The sequence below is a fragment of the Capra hircus genome, chromosome 13 (assembly GCF_001704415.2).
Source record: "Capra hircus breed San Clemente chromosome 13, ASM170441v1, whole genome shotgun sequence".
NCBI classification, from domain to species: Eukaryota; Metazoa; Chordata; class Mammalia; order Artiodactyla; family Bovidae; genus Capra; species Capra hircus.
The window spans coordinates 3,657,741-3,675,775 of record NC_030820.1 but is presented as its reverse complement, the minus strand read 5'-3'; the positions used below and the strand labels follow the sequence as shown (position 1 = coordinate 3,675,775).

The following is an 18,035-nucleotide window of genomic DNA, read 5'->3' as shown; positions in this document are numbered from 1 at the left end:
CACAATTAAGTGCGGCTGAGCAGGTATTAAATGTGCCTTTCCTCAACTCCCTGGGAATAGCCCAGGGGTTTGCAATGCTTCATGAACATCCACCTCCCTCAGAAACCTGCGGTGGATTCATTTAGAGGTGATATAAATGTCTCCTGTACCAAAGGGAGCAGGTACACTCTGCCCAGTTTATATATTATATAAATATTATACATTTCAGTAAATATATAATTGTCTTCATTTCAAACAATTGCAGTAGTAAGCTGAAAACAACCACTGCAGCAACCATCATTTTAGATTCTCCATCTTTATTCTGAATAAAAGGGTGTCGTGTTAGGGAATTTGAGCATGAAAGCACTCCAGCTTTTAATCATCACTTGGGTTACCGTCCCCCAAATTCCCAAGATAACTAATTATCAGCTCCCAGTCCCAAAGTACAAAAGCCCTGCGTGCTCCCCTCCACTAGACACAGCCTCTTCATGCGCCCTCTGTGTCCTTCAAAGTCAAAGGATTCTTACAGACATTTAGTCAGATAACTACTATCTGTTTTCTCTCTGGAGCTTCCCAGTGGCTATTAATATTAGTGATGTGAAACTCAATTGCGACAAGTTGTAAAATCTTGGCATTGTGATCAGAAGTCCCGGCCAAAGGAAAAGAATTTGAAGGGAACAGACAAGCTGGTAAATGCCGTAAGTGCTTCCCAGACATAGGAAGGCTATTGCTACAGAGCAACGGACATAAAACTCCCAAGAAATGCACAGCACATGCCAAGGTAAACAGTTTCCACTATACCTTGTCATCCCACACATTAACAAATTATATGCAACCTCTGTGAGAAACGGCCACTGCCTTCTGAGCGGGGGGCGGGTGGAGAGAGGTGGGGGTAGGGGAGGAGAACTTTCCTCATTAGTATCTGTCAAACACAGGAGAGGCTGTCACTCTTTAAGATTTTATCTGGGATTTGCCAAAGGAAAATTCAGCTTTTTTAGTAGGGGTGGGTCTCACTATCTCCTCTGACCCCCAACTGTCACCCGAACACACACACACACACACACACACACACACACACACACACAATGTGACAGCCAAACCATTTGAATAATACAAGGCAAGTGTCCCAAGGGCCATATTTGCAACATGCAAGGGAAAAGCATAGTTTTCCCTGGGTAAACCATGAGAACTTTAGGCGCCCCCCCCCCCCCCCCATCCAGCTGTCACCATTAGAAATACTGTAGCACAACAGCTCACTCACAGAATGGTGCAATCTCATTCCTCTCATCAGTGGCAGGTGGCTCTCCTAACAGGGCAGGAAGCCAGCCAGTCCCACCTGCCACCAAGGAGGACACATCTTTGGAAGCTCTAGTAATACACAGTCAGTCTTCATAAAGCTGATAAACGAGCTGGGCTCTCAGCCAGTTGAGAACTCCTTTAAAAAGTCTTGCAACCACCATCTGATGACAAAGAGCATTCTAGAATCGTAAGAGTTCCAGGGGATTTGGTAAAGTTGTTTTGCACTTCCCAGTTTCTGAATATGAAGAAATTTGGAAGCAGAAAGTGAACCAGCCCAAGCAAACTCAGAAGTAAAAATAGGGTTTGCTGTTGCTGTTAAGTGGCTAAGTCATTTCTGACTCTTTGCAACTCCATGCACTGTGGTCCTACAGGATCCTCTGTCCATGGGATTTCCAGGCAAGAATACTGCAGTGGGTTGCCATTCCCTTTGCTGGGGGATCTTCCTGACCCAGGGATTGAACCTGAGTCTCCTGCCTTGGCAGGCAGATTATTTACCACTGAGCCAGGGGTTGCATCACCAGAAAAGCCCCAAAGGAACCGGCATAGTAATTTGAACCTCAGCAATGGCAGCTCAGGTGGCTCAGTGGTAAAGAATCTGCTTGCAAAGGCAGGAGACACAGGAGACATGGGTTCAGTCCCTGGGCCGGGAAGAGCCCATGGAGGGAATGGCAACTCACTCCGGTATTCTTGCCTGGAGAAGCCCATGGACAGAAGAGACAGATGGGCTCAGCCCACAGCATCACAGAGAGTCAGACACGACGGGAGTGACTGAGCACATCTTCTAATGGCAGCTCAGACTCTGCTGAATGAGCGAGAAATCCCCGTACATCCTATGTGCTGGCAGGGGCTTCTGAAAGAAGGCCAGGGTGTGTGGGGGAAGCAGCTGACACACCAGCCAGCAGGGTCCATTTAATCAAGTTTCTACTAACAACGGAAAGGTCTTCTAGGTAGTTCAAACTGGTACTCGACAACCTCTTGATGTGGTGAAAAGAATCCTAAGTTTTTGGAAGCTTTGCATATTAGTTTTCCTGTGTGTTTTAATTTCTTATAAAATTAAAAAATAAAAGAAAAGTTACTGCAACTTAAGCAATGTCCACAACAGGTAACTATAACAAGTAGAAACATAATGTGTAGAAGTTCACAGATTCTGCCTTTCTTTCCATTTACTGCAAAAATGGTGGCCCAGGCTCCCCAGCTTCTGAGGACGCAGAACCGCTCGTGCTGGCAGGGTAGCTTCAGCACACTCTTGGTAAAAAGTATAAAACCAAGTTTTACAAATTTCCAATTCCAGGAAAAAGCCATTTCTGCTGGAATTGTGGCACATTCCCCAGAGGCCTTAGGGGCACTGGCTTCCATTATTGTCCTGGTGAGCTTCTCACATGTGGATGAAAGCCGAGCAAATGTTTTGATGGAGTACATTATGGGAAGAAATGTAAATAATAACCGAAGCTATTTAAACACATGTGTAAAGAGAAAACACATGTTGCCACGGTGCCCTAGGACACATCTAGGGAATCCACTTCTATTGTAAAGGTCTGTGAATAGGAAAAGAAAAAACAATGTCTCAATATTAAGGATATTTAGCAGAACGGCAGATCTCTGAAACTCTGTGGTGCTGTTTCACTGTCTGTAAAACCACACAGGCGCCCGGCTCCTCCCTCCAAGTCAGAGGCACCCTTCCAGCACAGCACTGACGCGCCCACAGCCCCAGGCCGGGGCTCACAGGCCGGGGCGGCTGGTAGCACAGGCCGGGGCGACGTCTCAGGTGGGCTCTCCGCCCAGGGTCTGTGCTTCACCAGGGCTAAGAGCCATCGGAGAGACAGTCATGTTCATGTCCCTAATGTGTAAGGAAAGGACCGCAACGTGAGTGCGTGAGCAAGGTGTCTCAGACAGCAAGCCTTCACTGTCCTCGCTGAAGGCCTTCCCTGGTGGCTCCGACGGAAAAGAATCTGCCTATAGTGTAGGAGATCCAGGTTCGATCCCTGGGCTGGGAAGACCCCCTGGAGACAGAACGGCAGCCCATCCCAGTATTTTGCCTGGAGAATCCCATGGACAGAGGAGCCTGGCGGGCTACAGTCCACGGGGTCCCAAAGAGTAGAACATGACTGAGCGATTAACACTAAAAATGTCTGATGGTTTATATGGAGGAAGGGCTGGGCTCAAAGGGAAAAGGGTTTTGCTTCCAAAATTTCTTTTAAATAGGGAAAGGTGCTGTTTTTTAATGGGCTGGGAAAATAAATACAAACCCAAACAAACAGCGCAAAGATGAATGTGTGCTCCTGGGGACGTGGGGAGCGTGGCTCACAATGAGGCCTGTGTCGGGGGAGCAGGGAGAAAGCTTTCTTTGGCGGGGACGGCACCTCAGTCGTTGGGGAAAGGAGGGGAGCGTTTCTCAGACGGAGGGAAGAATAGGAAGAACTTGCTTGTTTTGGCAATTCTCGTCTTTTTCTTGCGCTCCTCCTGTTGTACGAACACCCGCTGATTTCCTAACATGGTGGTAAAGTGCCCTCCTCCAAGCACCCCCCGGGGATGCTGCGTGGGTGTGGACGAAGGGAGGGGGCCTGGCCACCCAGCCCTGAACATTCGAGGAAGATGCCTCGGATGCCACAGGAGAGCAAGCTACACACTTTGGCTGGAGATTCAAGCTACGATTTTTAGAGGAGCATTCAGCTTAGAAGAAAAGCCAAATCAAAAGCCAAGGCAGACAGAAACCGCAGTGCCCAGGAAAATTTAATTTATTTTATGGCATTTTCCAAAGGACTGGGTTTCTTAGATGTTAACTGCAAGAAAAAGGTTACACAGAATGGAACAATGGCAATTAAAAAAAAAACTGCTCTACAAACACAAAAGTGTACTGAACAGTTAGACAATGCATTGAAGTAAGTGCTTGGAGCTGGAAGATGAGCCCTCTTTTGGAGTTGCTTTCTCCTCTTATACATTGTAAACAAGAGAGGAGGGGAAAAAATTCTAAAACAAAGATTCCCACATAGTAGGTCAAGTAGAATGCTATTCCTGGCTTCCACATGGTTCAACACAGCTTTGTTTTCATGATTAGAGGAAAAGTGTATTAAAAGAGAAAACACACACACACAGTCCCGCCACCTCAAAAGAGAGGCTAAAGTAGTGAACAGAAGCTGGTACCCGGACAGCCGTGTTTTCACGACGCCCCTGACCCTTTCCAGTTATCGGAGCTCGGGCAAGTTGCTTGAACGCTGAGTCTGGTTCTCAGAACCAGAGGATAAGGATGCTGCCAGAAAGGGGAGCCCTGAGGATCCGCCGTGGGTACACGGGAGTCCCAGCACAGTGCTGGCGCCCAGCAGGCTGATGCTCAGAAACAGTAACTAGGATGAGCAGTGATGCTGGAGGTCACCTGGGATGGGTGGGGCCGGAGGCAGCCATTCTCAGAAGGGGCAGAAAATACCGAAAATACCGTGGCTCCTCTTAGGATGGCATAGGATGTGGTTTTGACTTTCTTAAGAGCAGCTGAGGAACACTAACAGTTTTTAACCCCCAGGCTTTCACCTGCCTTCCAATGAAGGGGCAACAGATGCCGTGACGGAAGCCCAGCACGAAGCCAGGGCCAACAAACGCCGCTGAGCGCAGCCTCTGCTCACTCCTTTGCTGCCTCCACCACGTGCGCTCCTGCCAAGTGACTGTCGGCAGAACCCCCGCCCCAGCAGGAGGGAGTGATGAGCATGCCACCGGCCAGGCTGCTGAAAGAAGCGGGAGAAGCTCCCTGAGAGAGAAGACGCCTGGAGCCAGACAAGGCTCCTCGAGGGAAACGACGTGGGAGAACAAGCCTGCGGGCCAACACAGAGCTGGCCCAGGGGCGGGTGAGGAGGAGGGTGTCCGGGGAGGAGACACCGCACGCCAAGGCCGGGGGGGAGATGGTGTGACGTTCTGGGGCCTGTCAGGCAGTCAGGCTACAGTGCCAAGCTGATAGGGAATCCTCAATATTGCAAGTCCGTTCTATAATGTCCCCCTCCGGGTCTGCAACCATTTACCAGGGCACCGGCACAGTGAGAAAACCTCCCCGGGTGGCTCAGTGGTGAAGAATCGACCTGCCCATGCAGGAGACACAGGTTCGATCTCTGGGTCAGGAAGATCCCCTGGAGAAGGAAATGGCACCCCACTCCAGTATTCTTCCATGGGAAATCCCAGAGAAGAAATCTCTGGACAGAGAAGCCTGGCAGGCTATGGTCCAGGAGGACGCAAAGGGTCCGCTCAGACCTGACTGAGCAACTAATCACAAACAACAGTGACAAAAGGGAAATACCAGGGCTCTTGAGGATGATTTGACACTTGCTCTGAGACAGCGCTAAGTCCTGGGGTTTCTGATTGCCACTGCAACCCATTCGAAGGGGATAAGAGAAACTGGCTTCATTCAGGTCATCTCACAAAGGGCCGGGCAGCTCTGTGAAAATGTCTTCTTGGCTGTTGAGTATAAGACTGGAAAAGATTTACTCTGCGATGGACAGAAACGCTGGGACAGGGACACCTGGGGAAAAGTTAGCCAGTGTGTGAGAATATCTGGATCTGACGTGAACGTTCTCTGAAAGGCCCCAGTAAGAGGGTTTCATAATAAGCTGGACCAGATGGCCTCCCCGAAGGGCGCTGCCCAGCCTCTTCTCACAGGCTCACAGGGGCCAAAGTAGCTGCTCAAGGATTCATAAGGGAGGTGCCCACAGTGGCAAGGATGAATATTACACTTGGGCTCAACAACACAGACTTAACTGTGCTGAGGCTGAGCCCTGCCAAATGCAATTAATCTGAGACTCCCCACCAGCTCTCATATGGCAGGAGACGGCCAGCCATGGAGGGTGAATTATATTAGACCTCTTTCATCACGTTAGACAAACAGACCAAAGTGGGGTTGAAATGCTGGCCCATGGTGTACAAGAGGAGCAACCAGGTATACAGGTAACATACAAGGAATACAATGGGTTTGACCAAGCAGAGTGCATCCAGCGCTAAACGTTAACAAAAACTAAACGTCTTCTTCTGCTTCATTGATTATGCTAAAGCCTTTGACTGTGTGGATCACAACAAACTGGAAAATTATTCAAGAGATAGGAATACCAGACCACCTTACCTGCCTCCTGAGAAACCTGTATGGGCGTCAAGAAGCAACAGTTAGAACTGGACATGGAACAATGGACTGCTTCCAAGTTGGGAAAGGAGTATGTCAAGGCTGTATATTGTTACTTTGGTTATTTAACTTATATGCAGAGTACATCATGACAAATGCTGGGCTGGATGAAGCACAAGCTGGAATCAAGATTGCCAGGAGAAACATCAATAACCTCAGATATGCAGATGACACCACCCTTAGGGCAGAAATTGAAGAGGAACTAAAGAGCCTCTTGATGAAAGTGAAAGAGGAGAATGAAAAAGTTGGCTTAAAACTCAACATTTAAAAAACTAAGATCATGGCATCTGGTCCCACCACTTCATGGCAAATAGATGGGGAAACAATGGAAACAGTGAGAGACTTTATTTTCTTGGGCTCCAAAATCACTGCAAATGCTGACTGCAGCCATGAAATTAAAAGATGTGTGTTCTTCAAAGAAAAGCTATGACCAATCCAGACAGCATATTAAAAAGCAGAGACAATATTTTGCCAACAAAGGTCCATCTAGTCAAAGCTACGGTTTTTCCAGCAGTCATGTATGGATGTGAGAGTTGGGCCATAAAGAAGGCTGAGGGCCAAAGAATTGCTGCTTTTGACCTGTGGTGTTGGAGAAGACTCTTGAGAGTCCCTTGGACGGCAAGGAGATCAAACCAATCGAGCCTAAAGGAAATCAGTCCTGAATATTCACTGGAAGGACTGATGCTGAAGCTCCAGTACTTTGGCCACCTGATGCGAAGAGCTGCCTCATTAGAACAGACCCTGATGCTGGGAAAGACTGAAGGCAGAAGAAGGGGATGACAGAGGATGAGATGGTTGGATGGCATCACCGACTCAATGGATGTGAGTTTGAGCAAGCTTTGGGAGATGGTGAAGGACAGGGAAGCCTGGCGTGCTGCAGTCCATGGGGTTCCAAAGAGTCAGACATGACTGAGCGACTGAAAAATAACAAACGGCAACCTCAGAAAGGCTGGACCACTGAGGGCTCAAACCCCTTAGGAAGGAAGGTGTCAGTCACCTTGCCAAGTAGAGTCCTGATCAGCTGAATTATGGGCTAAAGACAAAGGGAATATGAAATAAAATTACAAGAAGGAAGATATAAACACCAAGCATTTATTTCATGTAACTGACCACAGAAGTTAGAACGGTAGCAAACTTTAATCTTCCCAAACTGTCTTCCTTGCTACACCACGTATATATTTACATATTAAGTAAGTTTTTTGGTTTTTTATTCAAGGTATGTTGGCAATAGTTAGTTTCATCATTTAGCCAATAAATAAACCAATATGGGTTCTGAATGATGGGAAAGAGGAATAAACATCACACAGAAATCTCGGGTGTGGAGCTCGGATGTGAGACGTGGCTTCTCTTTCTTGGAGGAGGTACTGAGCATATTTCACCTGTAGTTGGGAGAGCTGTGTTCTTGCAAAAGCTCGTCATTGCTCGGCAGTTTATGGAAGACGGAAGCCAACAGGAAACCTTCAGTGGACCTCGCTAACTCGTTTCCACCCTCCCAAAACTTCTGACCATCTTCCCTGGGCTTTGGTAACTTCCCACACTTTGTTAAGTCCCACTTTTCCAAGGTAAAAACACGGAAGCACCCCAGGCTCCCTGGTTCGCCGGTGACCGGGATGCGGCCATGGGCCCTGTGGTGAGCTCCGAGGAGGACAGTGCCATGGCCACGGGCCAGGCTGCCATGCTCCTGCAGGCTCAGCCCTGAGCTTCACAGATGGCAGCTGAAAGGGCTCATGTGCCAAGGCCATCCTCAGCCATCTTTTTTTAAAAATAAGATTCTTTCTTTCTTTCTTTTTTAAATTTGGCTGTGTTGCTTGGGTCTTAGCTGCAGCCCTTGGGGTCTCTCACTGTGGCCTGCAGGATTCTCTCCAGTTGTGGCTCGCGGGCTTCAGTTGCCCTGTGGGATGTGGGATCTTCGTTGCCCAGCAAGGGATGGAACCTGTGGCCTGCGCTGATGGGCGGACTCTTAGCCACTGGAACCACCAGGGAAGCTCCACCCCACATCCCGAGGCTGAGGCTGTGCTGCCTTGCGCAGCTTCAGAGCCAGGCCGCCTGGCTCTCCCACAGGCAGATCCTGTGAACCACCTATAATGTCTTTACCCAACAGCTTTTCCACTGAAGAGCCAGACTAGTGCCAGCTAGTCTCAAGGAGAAATGAAATTAAACAAAGCCTATCCCTGGTGGCTCAGAAGGTAAAGCACCTGCCTGCAATGTGGGAGACCCGGGTTCGATCCCTGGGTTGGGAACGGCAACACACTCCAGCACTCTTGCCTGGAGAATCTCATGGACAGAAGAGCCTGGCAGGCCACAGTCCACGAGGTTGCAAAGAGTCAGACACGACAGAGCGACTTCACTTTCACTTTTCTTTTCACAAGGCAACAAAGGTTCCTGACCACAAAATTCTTTAAGCTGAAGACGATCACACTTTTGTTTTCAAAAGGTCACTTTAGAAGCACTTTGGAAGCGAGATGTGGATGAGCTGAAAGGGAAATCAGGAGGCTGTGGTAGAGATTCAAGAGCGGATTAAGTAGGGCCTTGACCCGGAATGACACTGAGAAAAAGTGAGAAATTTGAAAAAGGTGAATGACCCAGTACAAAGGTAAGCACTGGCTGCAAAAACACAGCTCAGTCAGCGAACACGTAAAGACAGAAAGATAAAAATCAAAGGGCAAGACATTTTTGTACTTTTATTTTTGGCCTGTCAGACTGGCAAAAATTAAAAATACTGGTAACACCCAATATTGGCAAGGCCAAGAGGAAAAATATTAATGAGGTAGAGTTGACAGAAATTGACAGTTAAGTCTTAAAAAAAAAAAACTTTCTTCCAACATTAATTTTACTAAATCAATTGAAGTTATTCCAGTTGACTTAAGAAGGATGACGCTGTTGGCAAATGTCTATGCTATGCTCTTTGCTGACTGAGTTTTTGTCAGCAGTCTCTGTATTCCTCAGTATTTTATGATTAAGGAAATGGCCTCAAAGTAATTTATGTTAGTTTTTAATAAGGATAACTTAGAGCATGAAACGCCTGCTGACTTCAGTCCACCCAGCATCCTGTCTACGCCAGGATGAAGCACAATATCGTTACTCAGATCTGGAAATAAGAAAGGTAAGAAACTCACGCGCATGAGAGAAGACAGCCAATTTACACAAAAGCGAAAACCACACAACTTTCACCCAAGCCACCAAGACAGTAAGAGCAACTCTGTTTTCAGGGCACACGAGGCACCGAACGGAACACTGGGGGGGAAACAGGCAAGGCTTTCCTTCCGGCTCGGGGCTCTGAAAGTGCTTCTGGAAAAAGGCATTTAAAGTGAGACTAGGGAGCAGCCGAGTGATGCTGATAATAAACAGTCTGCATGGGCGCATCACCGTGTGTGCCACGCATCCTGGCAGGCGTACCTGGCTCAGGAGATGATAAGCCTTGGCCCCCTGTGGAAGGCAGTCTTGGGGAGATGGGTGGACAGCGCTCTGACCTTTAGAAATGAGCAGTTTGCAATGAGGTGAAGCAGAGTTAGCTGTTTCTACTCGAGTTAAACAGCATGGAAATTTGAAGGAAAAAAAAAAAAAGAGGCTGTGGGGTGACAATCCCTCAATCTTTACCACCAAAGAGAGGGAGAAATGAAATCACAGGTAAAATGATTACATTACAGTCATAATACAGTGGCCAAGGTTATAAAGTGCTGTGAGCAAGGAAGATGGGAAACTGAGGGAGACTTTGGAGAAATGTTTGAGCTAGGTCTTAAAAGCTGGGTAACAGAAGCTTTCCGGACAAAAGAGAAACCTGAAAATGTAAAGGCACAGAGGTGTCAAGAACGCAGGTTTGCAGGAAATAGAAAAGGGAGCTGTGGGAGGAGACAGGGCAGGAGAGGTGAGTTGCAGCAGGCTTGGCCTTCCTGGGAAGAGGAGAGCTACATCCATGCATGTAACTTGTCACCTGGACAAACAGTTCTTAAGAACCAGAAAATGTGCTATGGATTATTAAAGAGGCAGAACCTGTTTTCAGGCGACTGACCCATTTGCAGAGATGAGCATGAATCAAATGGTTTGAACCAAAGCTCAGGGTGCTGGCGGGCCTGGAACCTGGGGACTGTGGACAAGGATACGCTTCCCTACAGGAGGACCTGGAGTGGAGAGTGGAAGGAGGCAGAGGGACAGGGAGGGCCCGCGCCAGCACAGGCCCCCGGGGTGAGTGCCAGAGAGGGATCAAGGTCGCTGCGCTGCAGCACGAAAGAAGGAGCGGTCGGCACAAGATGAGGCTGGTGAGGTGGTCACCTCAGAGTACCAGCCTTCACCCTGGAGCCCAGGGGCAAGCCTGAAGGGCTTTGTTCGCAAGATGAGGCTGTGACGTGAAGAGAAGGCCTTACCCTAACTCGGGTGCTGACCGCAGGGGGCGCATCAGCTGGCGTGGTCGCAGGGGCACCAGCGAGGGGGCCGCTGGCGGCGTCCAGTGTCCAGCAAGGTGGGGTCGAGGACCGGCTGGAGGCAGGAGAAAGGGGGCCAGATAAGGTGGGGGCTGCAGAAGGCAAGCTCAGAGGTCATCTGTCCCCAGAAGCAGAAAGAAGGAAGATGGGCTGTCATGCTGAGGTGACTTTCCAAGAGGGATACTTCGCACAGCTTTTCCACCCCAGAGTGAGCAGCACACTGTTGCATCAGCAGCCCCTGCCTCCCTCCAGCCATCAACCACACGACTAATCCCCGACAGGGAAGCCTGGCATTCATCCCACAAATGTGCCTCAGAGGTTCCAGAAGGCAAAAAGAGGCTTCGCGTTTGTAGCTGTATGTTAAATAAACCAAGCCAGAAGCAAATTACTTGCAATATATATATCACACAAAGTATGAATATCCTTAATTAATGAGCTCTTACAAACCAATAAAAGTGTGAACATGAAACAGAAATATTAGGATTTCCCTGGTGGTGCAGGGGACGTGGGCTCGAGCCCTGGCTGGGGAACTAAGATCCCACATGCCAAGGAGCAACTAGGTCCAACTGCTGAGCCCACACACCACAGCTAGAGTCTGTGCACCACGAGGGAAAACTGCACATGATGCAATGGTGACCCTTCACACTGCAGCTGAGCCCTGACACAGCCAAATAGACAGACAGACGGAAATATTATAAAGAAATTGAAGTGTGCAAATATCTAGATCACCAGGATGCCCACTGTACCACTGTTTACAACAGCGAAAGTACTAGATTCAACCTAAATGTCCCAGTGATAAATTGGACTGTGGACACTTGATGGACTTCTATGTAGTTATTAAAAATAGTAATGTGGACCTCAAGTGGCCAAAACAAGCCTTGAAAAATGGTAACAAAGTTGGAAGAGTCACATTTTTCAATTTCAAAACTTACTACAAAGCTATGGTAATCAAAGCAGTGTGGTACTGGCATAAAGGCAGACATACACCCCAGTGGAATAGAAGAGAGAGCCCGGAAATAAGCTCTTATAGCTGTGGTCAAATCATTTTCAATAGTGATGCAAAGGCCACCCAGTGGGGCAAAGGACAGGTTTTTCAGCAAATGGCACTGGGAAAACTGGATAGTGAAAGAACAAAGTCAGACCCCGAACTTAAACCACATAAAAGATTAACTCAAAATGAATCAAAGGCCTAATGTAAGAGCAGTCCACAAAACTCTTAGAAGAAAAAAACAGGGAAAATCTCCATGATATTGAATCTAGCAATGATTTCATGGATGTGACATCACTGGGTTACGTTAAAATTAAAAATGCTTTTGTGTCAAAGGACATTATAAAGATGAAAAGGGTTTGTTTTCTCCATTTCTCTCGGTATGGGAGAAAATATTTGCAAATCATATCTGATAAGAGATTAATATCCAGAAAATATAAAGAATTCCTATAACAACCTAATTAAATACTGGGCCAACAGACAATTCTCCAAAGATACACAAATAGTTAATAAACACATGTAAAGAAGGTCAATATCACTAATTATTAAAGAAATGCATGGCACTGAAACAAGTATACTATCATGTGGGAAACGAATTGCCAGTCTGTGTCCGATGCAGGATACAGCATGCTTGGGGCTGGTGCACGGGGATGACCCTGAGAGATGTTGTGGGGAGGGAGGTGGGAGGAGGGTTCATGTTTGGGAACGCAAGTACACTCGTGGTGGATTCGTGTCAATGTGTGGCAGAACCAATACAGTATTGTAAAGTAAAATAAAGCAAAAATTAAAATTTAAAAAAATAATAATAATAAAATAAAATAAAGAAATGCAAACCAAAGCCAGAATGTGACATCGCTTCTCATCTATTAAATTCTGAAAATGGTGACACATGTTTTAAAGGACTTCTATAGGGGCTTCCCTGGTGGCTCAGTGGTAAAGCATCCGCCCGCCAGTGCAAGAGACACGGGTTCAACCCCTGGTCCAGGAGGATCCCACGTGTCACAGAGCAACCACGCCCAGTACGCCACAACTACCGAGCCCGCGTGTGTGCTGGAGCTGGGGGACCGCAGCTACTGAGCCCACGTGCCTGGAGCCCAGGCTCCACAGCAGGAAAGACTCCGCAATGAGGCCTGTGCAGTGCTCCAAAGGGGAGCCCACCGGCCACCAGGGGAAAGCCCGCATGACACCCGGGGCTCAGCCCAGCCAAAAATGAATCAAGGACTTTTACATTATGTTAAAAAACAAACTACAAAATTGTGTGTAGAGTAAGATTACTTTTCTGTTTTTAGCAAACTTCTTGCCCACATGAGCCCAAGAAAGGCTCTGGGTTTCATCCTGAGGTGAGAACACCGTGAGTTCCCCGCCTGGGAGAGAGGCTGGGAGAGCGAGCAGTTAGCGCTTCCCTGAGGAGAAGAGACCACGGCAGGGACCACCTGAGAGTTAGTGCTGAGCAAGCCATGACCACAGTGGGGCTGGGCTCTCAGAACTCTCTCTGCTCCTTCTCCTTCTGTCTCAGTTACAAAGGGCCACTCACCACGTCTGCTACAGCTTTTCTCAAGACTTCAACTATTCCCAAGCAAAATGCCACAAAGTGTCATCTAATACAATATTGTTCGGACTGAAAATTCTATTTGTTTGAGGCTTTCTGTTGAATAAACTTTATCTGTCTCCTTACCAGTTGTGCCCAAGTACACGATGCAGACTGAGTCTGCCTTTAAAGGGGAGGATGTTAACCGTTCTTTCCCTAAAGAACTATTGCATTAGCATAATCTAGTGCACAGCAACGCAGCACTGACCTCGGAGGATTAACACGGGTTGACTGTATTTGTGCGACAGAGTGCCATGAAACGCTAACTTAAAAAGTTTAAAGAACACAGCAATGATGGAGTGGACAGAACACCGGGCTGAGGGGTCAGGCTCTGCACTTGTCACCCCAGTCCTCCTCCACTGAAAGTGAAAAGGTGAACGTGAAGTCGCTCAGACTGTCCAACTTTTTGCAACTCTATGGAATGTAGCCCGCCAGGCTCCTCCATCCATGGGATTTCCCAGGCAAGAATACTGGAGTGGGTTGCCATTTCCTTCTCCAGGAGATCTTCCGGACCCAGGGACTGAACCCGGGTCTCCCGCACTATAGGCAGACGCTTCACTGTCTGAGCCACCAGGGAAGTCCTTCATTGAACATATCCCCAAATCTCTGCATCAGGCATGGCCTAAGTGTCAGGGGTGGGGAGAAGGGAGGGGAAGATGCCAGATACAGGAAATGATCTTGGTCCTCAAGAAGATGACATTTTATTCAGGCAACCCCCTTAATCTCACAACCCTCTGCTTCTTCACCCATAACTCAAAGATATTACCATTCTCAGGGTAACAGGGTGTTAGGGTAAGGGGTTAGGAATATTCCAGCTTCAGTGCCCTTGGCATTTGGGGGACACTGCCTGGTTGGGGGGGTGGGCACTGCCCTGTATACTGTAGGATATTTAGTGGCATTCCTGGCCCCTACTCACCAGGGGCCAACAGCTCTCTATCATAGCTCCCACCCCAGTTATGACAAGCCAGACTGTGACAGACATTACCAAATGTCCCCTGAGGCAGAACCACCCCCAGCTGAGAACCTCTGAGATAGTGACATATATGAAAGCATTTAGAAAGGCATGAAGCCCCAAATCAAGTATTACTGCAAATCTATTTGCAAGACTACTTGTCAAAAAAAAAATCCTTTAAAGAATTTACAGTTTCCTTAGGAATGTTGTGTTTTCTATTTTTATATACTTTGCCTACCATTAAAAGCCCTTTAGGGCTTTTTGATTAATTTTCTTTACCCAAACAAAGCATCTTCATTAGGCTATATTTTTAAAATGTATCACTATACAACAACACAGCTCTGACTCTGACAGTCAGAGTCAAACATAATTGCCATCTCTACAAAGCAGAAATTTTACCCGAAATCAAAGTAGTTCGTGCCTACCTTTTAAGGACAAGGGATTGGATCTTGTGAATTCTGTATCTGATGGCCTGTGCTGTTTACGAACTTGTAAGTACTCCTTCACTCTTGAATCAATGGTTTCTTTTAACAGTAAACAGACTTCCTAAAGTAAATTAAAAAAATTACATATAACTTTCTAATTTAATGCAGTGCAAAAAAAGTCAGTATGCATATGAAAAAGCCAAAATTGAACATTTCATTTTGTTTGCTTTTTAGTTTAGCTATGAATAAAGACATTTACATATGTTCATGGATAATGCTACAGATTTAAATCTGCCACTAAGCTTTGCTTGAAACCATGATGCTGGCTTACTCTGTGATCTAAGAAATATATTTTGCCTCTCTTCATTTCTCTCTGCCTCAGTTTCATATTTCCAAAAGGAAGGTAAAAACATCAATGTAAAAATCAGGGCAAGGAGGTGAGAAAATCAGAGAGGGAAAGGCTGTTTTCATGTAAATATCAACCAATGGGATTATGACAAGTATACGACAGAACAGAGCCAACTCTGGCTACAAGTGGGAGCCCCAGAGATGGGCCCACTGGGCAAGGACTGCAGACTGGGAGGAGTCAAAGAGCCAGGGCACAGTCAGAGGGAGCCCCAGCCAGTCAGGAGGGGCAGCGCCCTGAGGTTTCATGCTGGGACCCACGGCACAGTGCCACCAGATTTTCTGATTTAAGAGGAACTAGAGACAGTGATTTTTACACAAAAATCTCCTACTTTTAAAACTTGGTTCAAAAAAACTTTAATATCTAACCACTATAACTGATTAGTTTCTGGGGTTTACAAATCTACTGAAAAGCAACAGCACGGATGGTAAGTTGAACAGAGAACTGGAAATCAACAGTCTGATTTTCTTCCATAGGCTTGTTGATGATATTGTATAAGCTTCTGTGAAAACCGCTCTCTATTCACCTATTCACAGTAAAAAATAATTTAACTTCTTATATTGCACAAAAGTAAATTTTTATTAGGCAACAGAAAAACATGGTTTTAATTGAATGTCAATATCCCAAATTTCTGGAGCTACTGTTTTGAACATATCAGTGTTATTTATAAAAGAGAAAAATAAAACTTAAAGCCTAACTGTACAATGGGATGACCCTGCTCACATTAGCTATACTATCAGAAAAATGTAATCTGATGTAGGGAAAGGGAAAATAAAATTGCTCCCAAATCTAAATTTCTTAACGCAGATTAAGAACTGGTGTATAAGGACGGACAATTCTGGTTCAGTTCCCAAGGACTCTGCAGAAGGTTCAGAGTTTCCAGGTCACCTCAAACCTGTTTCACTGGTTTCTCATGATGCCATCTCAGGTTGATCTCTTAGAATCCTCATAAATTAAAATGAGGACAGAGCTGTAAGCTGCTTTGAAGGGCAACGAGAGCCAAGCTTTTCTTTTGTTGCAAATACACGTACTCCTCAAACAGAATAGAAAACACCTGACTTAATTCACAAACAGAGCTTCTCGATAAAATACAAACTCTGGTCTTCTTCCTGATCTCATTTTGCAGCCCAAAGACGCAATGCCTTGTGGAATACAGAGGTATTCATTTACAGTTGAAGGTTTTGGCATTGTTCGTGCAACAGAAAGGCAGCCTTGCTCATACTGTTGTTTTAACAATTAAAGAATTTTGCTTCACATGCAGGGTTCAACGATGACTGAGCTAGAAAATATGTGAAAGACATACATGGAAACAAGGATTGTTAAAATTTGGCCATAAATGCCCTATAAGGCTAGAACTAAAAATAGGAGGACAAAAACAAAGCCAAGGCCCATATACACAAACTCTCTCCCTGTAGTTACGGGGCTTTCCTTCCACGAGTCAGGTTTGACAAATGGAAGGTGGATCGTGTGTGCTGTGTCGAGGTCCCCTAGTAACTGACCACAGCACACTTGGCAAAGCACTGTTCTCTTCAGAAACAGGGCAAGACAAGGAAAGACAAATTCCCATCTAAACTCGAGGGGCAGCAGGAAGACCAATCAATGAGCAAGAGAGAGGTGTACCCAACATCTCCAGGCTACCAGGGGTTCCTTTGTGCTTCCCAGGTTTACAAGGGGAACAGCCTGAGTTCAACTGTTTGGGTACAAAGACTACTCAGGCTGGACTCAAAATAAACATGTGTTTAATACATGTGATGAGATCCTTTTCTGAAAAGGAACAGGATATTCTTAAGACTTTCACTACTCAAAGTGACTGTTAAAATGCAATCAAACTGATTGCTCATGAAATCCCAATCTTGAGATGATTTAATAATTTAAAAAACATAAAAGGCCTGGGACACTGAACATAGGCTAAAGTCATATCCTCAACTAGCTTTTCTCTTCTCTTAAACACACACACATTATCCCAGATCCATTTTAATGTCAGCGAGCATATTCTGAAGAAACAGCGTGAGGTAGAAGCCACAGAGCGTCTCCTTGGCTTTTCGCAGAGAGCCCGCTCACGGCCCGCAGCGGAGCCCTGCAGGCCCCGTTGCGCTCTGAGTCCCTTTGCTAAGGCACGCCCTGTGGCCCCAACACCAGCACAGGTAGGGCAGTGCAGCTGCCTGTGGCACCCTGGAAAATTCTGGCCTCATGCTTTGGCTGGGAAGTGAGTCACCCACTCACAGATTTATTGTAAAGCCTTCCAAATCAACCGACTCTTGGCAAAACTGACAGCGTGTCAACACAAAAGGTCTAAAGCCGAGGCGGCAGAGTTGGGAGAGAATGGAGGAAAATCTGGGCCTGGAATGGTGGATTCTAGGATGCTGCTAACGTAAGTCACACTTTTTGGGTGAGGTCGTCTTGGGTGCATATTGGTCACTTTAGGAGGATGAATTAACTGTTTTGAATCATGGGGACATGTGTTGAGAAGCCAAAGGTTGGAATGACATGAAGGCAGACTGGAGGAGCAGGCGATGGCCTATTAAACACGGAGTCCTGCAGAGCATGGTCCAGCGCTATTCACCTGAATGATGATGTCAACGTCTCAGGCCACCAGCGTGATAAATCCCATCACACAGAACCCTGGGCCTTTTTGCTCCCAGTTTGAGGTCACTGGGTATCCTTAGCAAAGCTAGGACAACAGTTCCGTCGCTCAGTCATGTCCGACTCTTTGTGACCCCATGACCCGCAGCACGCCAGGCCTCCCTGTCCATCACCAACTCCTGGAGTCCACCCAAACCCATGTCCATTGAGTCGGTGATGCCATCCAACCACCCCATCCTCTGTCGTTC

The 18,035-nt window shown here is 46.8% G+C and overlaps 1 protein-coding gene across 1 annotated transcript in view; it reads right to left on the bottom strand.

Annotated features, from left to right (window-relative positions):
* The window catches only part of SLX4IP (SLX4 interacting protein), a 209,997-nt gene that overhangs the window by 48,748 nt on the left and 143,214 nt on the right, over window positions 1–18,035 (bottom strand). Inside the window, 1 exon segment of the mRNA XM_018056923.1 lies at window positions 14,799–14,919. Within this exon segment, the coding sequence (XP_017912412.1) occupies window positions 14,799–14,919 (121 nt within the window).